Raw genomic sequence first — 13,309 nt, 5'->3', positions numbered from 1 at the left:
CTTTACTGTTAGCGCTCTGTCTGCAGTCTCTGTCTGCCCGGATAGTCTTAAAGCTGAGCAGAGAGCTGTTAGAGTTGTTCCTGCAGCCAGGTCCAGGATTCCACCATCTGTTGTTAACCAGCTCTGTGATCCTCCTCCTTTACTGTTAGCGCTCTGTCTGCAGTCTCTGTCTGCCCGGATAGTCTTAAAGCTGAGCAGAGAGCTGTTAGAGTTGTTCCTGCAGCCAGGTCTCTGCCTGATATTCCTGATGTGTCCTCATCAGGGCTCCAAGCTTGTTCATTTTATCCACCAGAGATCTCACATTTCCCCTGATGATTAAAGAAAGAAATGCTTTAAACTTCCTGCTCTGCATCCTGGACGTCTCCTCTTCAACTCATGGATTTGTGGTCTTATTCCAGGCATTACTTTGGAAAGCTCAGTTAGCTGCTCCAACAGGTGAACGACTTCCTGGTTGCCGTGGTTACGCATCATTACAGATGTAAAAAAACTACCAGCAGAAGTCCTTCCAGCAGCTCAGCATCCAAACCAGCACAGAAACTTGTTTCAGAAATCCGTGTTTTCTCAGAAGCTCCAAAGAAAAACACCGTATGTTCAGGGCTGCTGCCAGCAGGGCGGCGCTGTTCGAGAGTGACTTCGTTCTTCTCGTCAGTGATGAAGGCTGAGCAGCTTCAGTCATTCTACAGTGAAGTACAACTGGAATTCTGTCTCTGTCCCCGACTCACTGTGCTGTCAGAAAATGTTTTTATCAAAGATTTAAAGATAAAGATTCCTCTGTTGTTGCGTCGCACAGTGAAACTGGGACGGAGCCTTCGTTTCACCAGACCAGCATACATACATTCTTACTTGCTTTCACTCATGCATTCGTTCCACGGAGTAGAAATAGTGAATTTGAAAGATATAAATACACACAAAATACTTTACCTGCACTAAGAATAGAGGAAAAATGAAATCGTGGTTTTACTTTACCTGCTGTAGAGTGCAGCCTGTAACACGCCTGTAACACGCCTGCAACACATCTGCAACAAGTCTGTAACAAGTCTGTAACACGCCTGCAACACGCCTGCAACACATCTGCAACACGCCTGCAACAAGTCTGTAACACGCCTGCAACACGCCTGCAACAAGTCTGTAACACGCCTGCAACATGCCTGCAACACGCCTGCAACACGCCTCTAACACGCCTCTAACACGCCTGCAACACGCCTGCAACACGCCTGCAACACGCCTGCAACACGCCTGCAACAAGTCTGTAACACGCCTGCAACACATCTGCAACACGCCTGCAACAAGTCTGTAACACGCCTGCAACACGCCTGCAACAAGTCTGTAACACGCCTGCAACACGCCTGCAACACGCCTGCAACACGCCTCTAACACGCCTGCAACACGCCTGCAACACGCCTGTAACACGCCTCTAACACGCCTGCAACACGCCTGCAACACGCCTCTAACACGCCTCTAACACGCCTCTAACACGCCTGCAACACGCCTGTAACACGCCTCCAACACGCCTGCAACACGCCTGTAACACGCCTCTAACACGCCTGCAACACGCCTGCAACACGCCTCTAACACGCCTGCAACACGCCTGCAACACGCCTGCAACACGCCTCTAACACGCCTGCAACACGCCTGCAACACGCCTGCAACACGCCTGTAACACGCCTCTAACACGCCTGCAACACGCCTGCAACACGCCTGCAACACGCCTCTAACACGCCTGCAACACGCCTGTAACACGCCTGCAACACGCCTGCAACACGCCTGCAACACGCCTGCAACACGCCTCTAACACGCCTGCAACACGCCTGCAACACGCCTGTAACACGCCTCTAACACGCCTGCAACACGCCTGCAACACGCCTGCAACACGCCTCTAACACGCCTCTAACACGCCTCTAACACGCCTGCAACACGCCTGTAACACGCCTCTAACACGCCTGCAACACGCCTGCAACACGCCTGTAACACGCCTCTAACACGCCTGCAACACGCCTGCAACACGCCTGCAACACGCCTCTAACACGCCTGCAACACGCCTGCAACACGCCTGCAACACGCCTGCAACACGCCTGTAACACGCCTCTAACACGCCTGCAACACGCCTGCAATACGCCTCTAACACGCCTGCAACACGCCTCTAACACGCCTGCAACACGCCTGTGACACGCCTGCAACACGCCATGGCGGCTCATGGCTCAGATGATACTTTGTTCTGGTGTTTTCTGAGGAACTGGTTCTCTGATGCGGCCTTGTTTGTGATGTGGTTCTTTGCTCTGAACCCAGTTGATGTTTCTGTTTCATTCAGAACTTTTTGTTGTGGTTCCTGAACTGAGGGAACAAATTCAACGGATCAGATTTTCTCTCAGATTCCACTGCGTCAGATTGTCTCAGAGTCGTGGCACAGATGTTCTGCTCTGGTGAACAGCTGTCTGTCAGCCTGTTTATTGATGGCTTGATAGTGATTAACCAGCATTTTATCATCAGCCTCACTGTGGGCCCCGCTGGGCCCGATCTGCTGTGTGTCAGAAGCTCTCTCCTTCCAAAAATCAGCAGGATTATTGCTTTTCAGCTTCTCCTATTCAAACACAGGCTCTTTGTTCGCTTCGGTGTGAAACAGGAAGCTGTGCGGTGCAGTCCTGATGAGACGATCCGTTATCTGAGCAAATGTCTTAAAGTTAAATACAGACACTGATCTCGGACACCTGGGGATGCCTCAGATTTATTTCAGGAAGCTCGACCCAGATCTTTTCCTGCTCAGAACCAAGCCGCCTTGTCAGGACCAGGTGATTACCTGGAACACCTGAGTGTGCCGCAGATGACAAACGGCTGCAACCTGAAACCCTCAGGAGCAGCTTCCACTCGCCTAAAGTTGAACTTGTGTGTTTTCCTGCCAACAGACTCGGACTACATCAGCGAGGAGGAGAAGCAGAAGGTGGAGCAGATGTTGGCGTTTCTCACCGAGGAGTCCAAACAGGCTGCAGCCTCCACAGCTGTAAGTACCCCTGCTGATGATGTCACACCTCGCAGAACCGGTCCCAGTGTCCAAATGACACCGGGTCAGCGGCGCCTGGACGTGCGTCTGTGTTTGTTCTGACAGTCTGACGCCGGCTGCTCAGCACACACCGAGCAGAACCCGAGCAGAACCCGATCAGAACCCGATCAGAACCCGAGCAGAACCCGATCAGAACCCGAGCAGAATCCAGGCTCTGCTCACAGGGTTGAGTTCCAGCTGGAAACACACCTGTAATCTCAGGTCGCCCCCAGGGAGCGCTCGCCTCTTTAAACCCCCGCCTCACATGTTAACGTCTCATTTCGCTGTTACACAGAACCACCCGGGAACAGAACCCATCTGTTCGGGCCTGGCACAGAACAGTTTGTGTCTTATTCAGGTGCCAGCCAGGTCTCTGCTGACAGATTAGTTCAGGTGTTTTTTTCTTACTGGTCCCCCCCCGGCTGCACGGTGCTGTGCTGGTCAGCAGCGTCGCCTCACAGCAGAAGGTTCCTGGTTCTAATCCCGGCTGGTTCTGTCTGTCTGGGTTCTCTCCGGGTTCTCCGGGTTCCTCCCACCATCCAAAAACATGCATTTAAGGCTAACTGTGCCAGCCAGGTCTCTGCTGACAGATTAGTTCAGGTGTTTTTTCTTACTGGTCTTCTTACAGAAGGTTCCTGGTTCTAATCCCGGCTGGTTCTGTCTGTCTGGGTTCTCCGGGTTCCTCCCACCGTCCAAAAACATGCATTTAAGGCTAACTGTGCCAGCCAGGTCTCTGCTGACAGATTAGTTCAGGTGTTTTTCTTACTGGTCTTCTTACAGAAGGTTCCTGGTTCTAATCCCGGCTGGTTCTGTCTCTCCGGGTTCTCCGGGTTCTTCCCACCATCCAAAAACATGCATTTAAGGCTAACCGGTGTCTCTAAACTGTCCTTAGAAGTGAGCCTGTGTGGTTCTGTGGTTCTGTGATGGACCGGCGACCCGTCCAGGTGGAACTCCGCCTCTCAGCCAATGACAGCTGAGATAGACTCCACCCCCCCCCCCCCCCACGACCCTGAGTTGGATTAAGCGGGTATAGAAAAATGAATGGAGAAAATCACTCTGTGTGTCGTGGAAGTTGCTGTGTTTGTGTTTAAGCTGCTGAGATCCAGGATGTGTTCGAGTCTGAGCCAATCAGAGAACACGACAGCGGCCCAGAATCGGACTCCGACCTTCCCGTCCTCCGTCCTTCTCCTTTTCTGTCAGCAGCAGAAACATTCTGGCATGTTGGAGACTTTGCAGCATCTCACGCCTGCTTTTAATGACCAACTCTGGGCTTCTTTAGCTTAAGGATCCAGTCCGAGGAGCCACTTGCAGCCCGGTCTGGTGAAAAGGCGCAGTTACTGGCGTGTGATTCCAGCGCTTTTTTATGCCATTTTACGGTGTATTCAGAGGAATCCTGCTTTGCTCTCACCTTTCCACAGTATTCACAGTGTGACAGGAGGAGACCCTCCAGCACTCTGCACCCTGACCGTTTGACATGAAAAAAGCCCAAACTGCGTTTAAATCACCGGAGAAAAGCACCCGGAGCCGTGGAAAGATGTTGGGCAGCATCACTGGTGCAGAACAGGACTGGAAACATCCATCTGGACCTTCCTGGACCTTCAGGGTTCAGCTGTCAGACGTACAGATGTACCTGATGTCTGTGACACCTGAGCCCCGCCCACTGACAGAAACTAGGGATAGAAACCGATCTGCTGCCCTGGACTGTGGTCAGGAGAAACCATTTCCTGCTCCTCCTCTCAGGGAAACCCAATCTCTGCCTCTCCTCCACCTCAGAGCCGAGAGGCTGAGAGGAGGATTTATTATTGATAAGGAGCGGGGGGGGGGGGTATAAATCACCTTCCTGCAAAGTCATGCTTCCAGAAGCTGTAAATCAGAGGAGTTGCTCCACAGCATTATGAGAGCTTCTGTAATGGACCTCAGGCTCATCAGACTGTAAATGTGACGAATGGAAAGTGGAGAAAACGAGGCTCAGCCGGTCCAAGTTCAAGTGGAGCGAGTCCAGAGAAACCACAGAACCACTAATGGCTCTCAGTGGCTGTGGAGGAGGAAATGACTTAATCTGATGTGAGGCTGGAGCGCCGTTCTGCAGCAGGAAGTGATGTCAGCCCCCACTCCCGGCTGGTTTCTAAGGCCTCACTCAGAACCCTGAACCCTCGGGTCAGAAACACACAGATGGGTCGAGGCTGCAGGGTTCTGGATGAAGACGCCGTGTTTTCAGCTGATCCTGGAGCAGTTGGACTCCAGCTGATCCCGGAGCAGTTGGACTCCAGCTGATCCCGGAGCAGTTGGACTCCAGCTGATCCCGGAGCGGTCGGACTCCAGCTGATCCCGGAGCAGTCGGACTCCGGCTGATCCTGGAGCAGTCGGACTCCAGCTGATCCTGGAGCAGTTGGACTCCAGCTGATCCTGGAGCAGTTGGACTCCAGCTGATCCCGGAGCAGTCGGACTCCGGCTGATCCTGGAGCAGTCGGACTCCAGCTGATCCTGGAGCAGTTGGACTCCAGCTGATCCTGGAGCAGTTGGACTCCAGCTGATCCCGGAGCAGTCGGACTCCGGCTGATCCTGGAGCAGTCGGACTCCGGCTGATCCCGGAGCAGTCGGACTCCGGCTGATCCCGGAGCAGTCGGACTCCAGCTGATCCCGGAGCAGTTGGACTCCAGCTGATCCTGGAGCGGTCGGACTCCAGCTGATCCTGGAGCGGTCGGACTCCAGCTGATCCTGGAGCAGTCGGACTCCAGCTGATCCTGGAGCAGTCGGACTCCGGCTGATCCCGGAGCAGTCGGACTCCGGCTGATCCCGGAGCAGTCGGACTCCAGCTGATCCCGGAGCAGTCGGACTCCAGCTGATCCCGGAGCAGTCGGACTCCAGCTGATCCAGCTGATCCTGGAGCAGTCGGACTCCAGCTGATCCTGGAGCAGTCGGACTCCAGCTGATCCTGGAGCAGTTGGACCTCCAGCTGATCCCGGAGCAGTCGGACTCCAGCTGATCCCGGAGCAGTCGGACTCCAGCTGATCCAGCTGATCCTGGAGCAGTCGGACTCCAGCTGATCCTGGAGCAGTTGGACCTCCAGCTGATCCCGGAGCAGTCGGACTCCAGCTGATCCCGGAGCAGTTGGACTCCAGCTGATCCCGGAGCGGTCGGACTCCAGCTGATCCCGGAGCAGTTGGACTCCAGCTGATCCTGGAGCAGTTGGACTCCAGCTGATCCTGGAGCAGTTGGACTCCAGCTGATCCCGGAGCGGTCGGACTCCAGCTGATCCCGGAGCAGTTGGACTCCAGCTGATCCTGGAGCAGTCGGACTCCAGCTGATCCCGGAGCAGTCGGACTCCAGCTGATCCCGGAGCAGTCGGACTCCAGCTGATCCCGGAGCAGTCGGACTCCAGCTGATCCCGGAGCAGTCGGACTCCAGCTGATCCTGGAGCAGTTGGACTCCAGCTGATCCCGGAGCGGTCGGACTCCAGCTGATCCTGGAGCGGTCGGACTCCAGCTGATCCCGGAGCAGTTGGACTCCAGCTGATCCTGGAGCAGTTGGACTCCAGCTGATCCTGGAGCAGTTGGACTCCAGCTGATCCTGGAGCAGTTGGACTCCAGCTGATCCCGGAGCGGTCGGACTCCAGCTGATCCTGGAGCAGTTGGACTCCAGCTGATCCTGGAGCAGTCGGACTCCAGCTGATCCCGGAGCAGTCGGACTCCAGCTGATCCCGGAGCAGTCGGACTCCAGCTGATCCCGGAGCAGTCGGACTCCAGCTGATCCTGGAGCAGTTGGACTCCAGCTGATCCCGGAGCAGTTGGACTCCAGCTGATCCTGGAGCAGTCGGACTCCCTTCAGGCGGCTGCAGATTCCACCTTCAGCTGCAGAATGTGATTAAATCATCTGGCTGTTTGAAAAGCTGTCGGCTCCTTCCCCTGAATGTTTCCATAGACCATTAACACACCGAGGAGGACGCGCTTCTGTTTGCTTTACGATCGCCGGGGCAACCAGCTGTGTGTGCGTGACCTTTGAGTTACGCCAGCTCCCTCCTCCACCTGACGGCCTCACCTCTGAGATCAGTCTGAAGTGCTTCTCTGAGATCCTGTTCTTCTTGGGTTTTAATCAGAAAGTCGGCGGCACAGATGTCTGACTCTGTGTCCCCCGGAGTGTGAGCTGATTGGTGGAGGTGGAGTGTGATGTCACAGAGGGGGGTTTCCTCCTCGCTCCACACAGATCTGAAGTTCTGCAGTTTTTCATGCAGATATATTTCCTTTGAAGAACTGAAAGTGAGGTTTTTGTTCTTAATAAGAAGATTTAAATCAGTGACTGATTCAGACGTTAAAAGCAGGGAGGATCGGTGCTGATCCAACGTCACAAACTGCTCGCTGTGTTTCTGCTCAGGTCGACCCGGCCCAACTCATCTCAGGGAGCTTCAAAGCTACAGTCCAGTTGAGTCCAATTCATACAGATCCAATTAAAACCCATTTAAGGAAACCAGCAGACTGCACTGAAACTTCCCTCTGATCCAATCCCAGGAAGGGAAAACAGGAAGAAACCTCAGAACCAGAACCTCAGACTTCATGGACTGGGGTTATGTGTTAAAAATGCAACAAGCTGAGGTCTGGGATGATCCGCAGTGGGTCGGTCTCTAACTTCTTCTCTTGTTTCGCCGTATTTTCTGCAGTTTAGTGGGCAGAATCACTGCTTAACACACAGCTGATCACACCTCCTTATTTAGCTTCCATGTAAACACTGAATGTAATCAGAGGGATTCAGTCAGACTGAGGAATTATCCTGCTGACATCAAAGATCTTCTACACACACGATGACTCACTACAAGCTGCTGGGTGTGCAGATGGAGGGTGAGTCTGGTGCGGTGTGTGATGGTAAAAGTAAAGGCTGAGGTCAGAGTCCCTGGAAGCAGATCTGTTGGTTGGAAATCCTTTGGATTCAGGGCGAGGGAACAGATCATCCCCAGAGTTACTGAAATAAAAACAGCCCGGTGGCTGTTAACGGTCCAACATCAACCAGCACAGACTCTGTTTTCTACAGGTTTGAATAATTCAAACAGGCAGAGAAAGCAGGGCCCTGCTGGTTTATTCTGTTGGAAGCTTTTTATTCTCAGACATGCTCTGAATTCATCTGAATGAGGATCAGCAGCTTGGTTCTGATGAGAAGAAGCAGGACTGCAGCTCAGTGTGGATGGAAGCAGAGTTCTGTTCACACAAGAGGAAGAAACTTATTTTTTATCATAATCCTGCAGCCCTACGTCATTAATTATGTAATTTCATTGGTTGGTGCAGCATTCATGAACATATTACTGTTATATTACGTCATATTGAGCAGAAACCTGTGAAAAGAATAAATCCCGAGGCTCTCTGAGCTCAGAGCAGTGAGAGGATGGGTCTTCGTGTCTCCTGCAGTTTCTGAGGTGTGTTAGTTTCTGTCCTCTGCTTTCTCCTCTGCTCAGAAAGTGTCTGTTATTAAGTCAGAGTGGTTCCATCAAGATAAAAAGCATCAAACCCATAAAGACATTTGCTTCCAGCTGTCAGCACGAATGAAGCCGTGAGCTTGACTTCCTGTCTGAAAGTGCACTGACAAACTGACTGATCCTCATTGTTGAAGCTTTGAGTGAAGGATGGAGGAGGGAACTCAGCCTCTTTAACTGCTTCCATGCAGGATTACAGGAATTCTTTATCTTTATTCCTGCAGAGAGGTCCTGCAGGTTCCCTCTGAATGATGATCTCAGGTTGAAATGTCAGAAGCAGACAGGATGAGGAGGAGGAGGAGGAGGAGAGGTGGGAGCTTGTCTTTCTGCTGTCCATCATGAGGTCTACAGCTCACTCTGTTAGTTTCCTGCTGAATGTGGACAGCAGCTCCAGAGTATTCAGGTCTATGGCGTAACCACGCATCCTTTGGGGGGGTCGTGTCCCCCCCAATATTGAGAAAATACCAACCTGTCCCCCCCAATATACAGAAGAAAATATGTAAAATGCATGTTCTCCTTTTATGAACCCTGTCAAGGGATCGGTCTCTTGTTATGTCTTATTTATTTTCAGTGTATTTCCGTGTGTTACCGTGGTAACGGCTGCGCCGCGGCCGCCGTTGTTGATCGCCAACACTCTGGCCAATGAGAGTGACCCACCGGGCGCTGCTCAACAGAGCAGATTGTACCAGAACAGGAAGTCCAACACAGAATCAACAAAATAAACTTCCGCCCCCTTTCAAAATAAAAGAACTTAAAACAAAAATAACATTAGACTGTTAGACTTTTCATTGTTAATGCACATTTTGAGACAATAGAAATGAGCCTGGACTTAAAAGTCCTCGGCACATTTTCTGTTAAAGGAAAAGTCTGTAATTTGTTACATCATTAGTTGTCCTTATTAAAATATTTCCATAAACATGCTTTGGGTATTTGGTCGTTTTCCATTGGAAGCTGTCCTATTTGCTACAGAACTACTGGAAGAGCATAACTGTAATTGGTAGGTGTGTTTAAGGTCAGTAAACAGGAAGCAACTAACCAAAACTAAGTGGGGGGGCAGTCACTGTCTCGGAGAAATTACACTATTCCTTTAGATGTGAACTTACATGGTCAATGTAGTCCTCTAAACTATGTTCTAAATGTCCAATTTTTCATATATAAATAAAGAATTGTAGATAATGCACTCAACAATTTTGTTTTTCTTGGACCCCCCCAATGTCTAAAGTGTAAACCATGGTTACGCCCTTGATTCAGGTCATTTTGATAAAGTCGTGGACGTACTTTTTAGCACTTTGATTTTACCTTCAGGCCCTCAAACAGCTGAGAAAACAAAGAAAGAAGGACCAGAGAGTGCGTTCCACCTCCCCAGGAAGGTTTACTGCTGCTGGAGACGAGGCTCCGACTGATTGAACCTCAGATTCAGGAGGAGCGTTTTCTCTCAGGTCCAACAGAACCTCTCCCTCACAGTTACTGAGGGATCATGGGGGGGTTTGACCGTCCAGTCTAACTGTCTTTATCTGGGCTAAAGGGGTGGGCGATGTTACGATATTAAATCGTGAACGATTGAAACGTGAAGACGATCCGTAACGATCTGTGAAACTGCAGAGATCGTGGGATCGTCTCGGGCGCATTCTATAAACTGCAGCTCTATGCTGATGCAGCGACGCACCAGACGTGTTACATCATCAACCTGACCGACCAATCACAGCGAACTACGGGCAGTGACGCGCTTTCTTACCCGCCTCCTTGTTTGTGTGTAGCTGCATGGAGAGCCGTGGCTGAAAGGCAAAGGAGGAGCTGGTCGCTAAAAATAATTCCACCTCCATTATATGGAATTGGTTTGGATTTTCAGCAACTGATCAAGCGCAAACAAATGTAATTTGCAAAGTTTGCACAGAAACGGTTCGCAGGTCGGGGGGCAACATGACAAACCTGTTCAATCACTTGGAGAGGAAGCATCCAAACAGTATGCTGAGAGCCAAACGGCGAGGGGCCCGGCGGCACCGGCACCGCAGGGGAGGCAGCAGCTAGCGTTAGCAGCGGCTAGCATTAGCAGCGGCTAGCGAAAGCAGCGGCTAGCGTAGGCAGCAGCTAGCGTTAGCAGCGGCTAGCATTAGCAGCGGCTAGCATTAGCAGCAGCTAGCGTAAGCAGCAGCTAGCGTAGGCAGCAGCTAGCGTAGGCAGCGGCTAGCGTAGTCAGCGCCTAGCGTAGGCAGCGCCTAGCGTAGGCAGCGCCTAGCGTAGTCAGCAGCTAGCGTAAGCAGCGGCTAGCGTAGGCAGCGGCTAGCGTAGGCAGCGGCTAGCGTAGGCAGCGGCTAGCGTAAGCAGCGGCTAGCTAAGACCAAAACAGACAACATTAACTCAGGCATTTGACAAAGGCTCTCCGTATGACAAGTCAAGCAAGCGATAGAAAGAGGTAACAGAAGCAGTTAGCTTTTATCTTGCAAAAAATATGGTACCGTTTCAAACGTCTGCTTCAAGTATTTGAGCCGCGGTACGAGCTGAAAATACTTCTGCAACACTGTCTGTTTTTCACTTTTAAATTTAAGATTGTGACAAAATCGAATTCGTGATTTTATTTTTTAAAAATCGTGATATGATATTTTTGCCATATCTCCCCCCCTTAGTGTGCGTTTTAATGGGAGTTCTGGTTCTTCCTGGTGGCTGCTGCAGGCTCAGAGCAGGTTCCCTGATCTGAGACACTTTTCTATTAACCCACACTCCTCCAGTTTATTAGCAGCAGGTTGCATCAACACTTGTGTGCAAACCAGTTTTAACCTGCTTTTATAATTGGAAAGCTCCTCCTCTCCATCCCCTCTGTGTTTCCTTCACCCTGCCCTTCATGTTTCTCCATAAGCTCCCACACTTTGTTATTTTTGGATTCTTTGGGCTCACCCGAGAGCAGACACATTTCTTTCTCCGCTCTGATGTTTCTGGGTCCAGATGATCAGCGGCTCCCCGGCCGGCTCTATCTCTGACTTCACCCCCCCCCCCGGACCCTCGAGCCGTCTGCCATCAGGACTCAAACGCTGACCTCCTTCATGCTGCCGCGTTATTTTATTATTCTCACACAGAAAATGATCTGGTTTAAAACGGATTCAAACTCAATTCAGTTTAATCCAATTAATTCAAATCAAAATGAGTCAAATTCATACAGAAACAATAAAAAAGCAGCCGAGCTGAGCAAACCAACAGATTGCATTAAAACTTCTCTTTGATCCAATGATCTGAGCCGACTGCAGGCAGAAAAAACTCCCTTTTATTAATAATAATAAAAAATTACAGTAGTAACAGATGCATGGAGCAGTTTCTCTGCTCTGAGACAGGATGTTCCTGATTTTAACAACATTATGAAGGTGAAAGAAGGCAGAAACCTGCTTTATATGTGAGTTAAAGGACAGAACCTGGTCAGAAATAACTCAAAGGTTCCTCACCGTAGCACCAGAAGCCAAAGAAATACCATCTAGAATAACTATTTAACCAGACAGTTTCTCCCTGAAGAGCTCAGGTACAAAGAGAACAACTTCAGTTTGTCTGAATTTAAAAGCAGAAAGTTCTGAGTCATCCAGGTCTTTTGTAGTCTGACCAACCTATTGGTTTAATCTGGTTTCATAGATAAGTTCAGCTGAGTATCATCAGCATAGAAATGGATATTTATGCCATGCTGTCTGATAATGTTACCTAATGGAAGCATGTATAAAGTAAAAAGAATCGGTCCAAGCACAGAACCCTGAGGAACTCCATGACTTACTCTGGTGTGTGAGGAAGATTCTTCATTTACAAGAACTGGAATCTATCAGATAAATATGACTTAAACCAGCCTAATGCAGTTCCTTTAATCCCAATAACATGTTAAAGTCTCTGTAACAGAATGCTGTGATCGATCGGATCAAATGCAGCACTGAGATCCAACAGGACAAGAAACAAGTCCGCTATCAGAGGCTAAGAGGAGATCATTGGTAGCTTTCACCAGTGCTGTTTCTGTGCTATGATGCACTCTGAATCCTGACTGAAACTCTTCAAACAGATTATTTCTGTGGAAATGATCACAAAGTTGAGCTGCAACTATTTTCTAAAGAACTTTAGATAAAAAAGGGAGATTTGATATAGGTCGATAATTATTAGCCAACACTTCTGAATCAAGAGTAGGTTTTTAAAGCAAAGGTTTAATTACAGCAACCTTAAAAGTCTGAGGTACATATCCTGTCAAAGACAGATTTCTAAAGCTTCTGTACTTGATGACACATCAGTGATAATTTAACTGAAACATTATTTTCATAAAGACAGCCATAAAGTTGTTGATATGAAATCTTTTCTGAAGTGAGACTGAGCGATTTCTCATTTCTAATCTCAGCCTCCAAACCCATGAATTTCTGAAGAATAACAGAAATAAAATAACTGCTATAAAGTAGACTTTTATCATGCCGTTGTGTGTGAAGACAGATTTTTACTCTGGAATGAATCCATAATTCTGTGCTATGATGCTCTGAATCCTGACTGAAACCCTTCAAACTGATTATTTCTGTGGAAATTATCACAAAGTTGAGCTGCAACTATTTTAACAAGACATCAGTCGTCTTTTTCTCCAGGTTTCTTGTGAGTTTTCCTGCTGATACAAACGGTTTTGCAGGTTTTTTACAGACGTTTCCTGTAAAGTGGGAAAAGTTTGAGAAAAGAGGAGCTTCAGTGTTTCAGAGGAAGTCTCCAGCTTGTTTCCTTCCCCTGAGTCACGCCACACAGATGCTAAATTACATGTTTTGAAACTTCTGCTTGACTTGTGAAATGAACCCACACAGAAGAATCACGCGGGCTCAGATGCT

At 49.7% G+C, this 13,309-nt stretch overlaps 1 protein-coding gene across 3 annotated transcripts in view; it reads left to right on the top strand.

Moving 5' to 3' along the window:
* The window catches only part of rnf123 (ring finger protein 123), a 109,887-nt gene that overhangs the window by 89,633 nt on the left and 6,945 nt on the right, over positions 1-13,309 (top strand). For all 3 annotated transcript variants that reach the window (XM_072381380.1, XM_072381378.1, XM_072381379.1), the window contains exon 38: positions 2,901-2,995. In XM_072381380.1, the coding sequence (XP_072237481.1) occupies positions 2,901-2,995 (95 nt within the window). The remainder of the gene's footprint in view (positions 1-2,900; positions 2,996-13,309) is intronic.

The sequence above is a fragment of the Leuresthes tenuis genome, unplaced genomic scaffold (assembly GCF_036924035.1).
Source record: "Leuresthes tenuis unplaced genomic scaffold, fLeuTen1.0.hap1 SCAF_3, whole genome shotgun sequence".
Lineage (NCBI taxonomy): Eukaryota > Metazoa > Chordata > Actinopteri > Atheriniformes > Atherinopsidae > Leuresthes > Leuresthes tenuis.
Note: the sequence above shows the minus strand (reverse complement) of the source record. Positions and strands in the feature narration are given on the sequence as shown.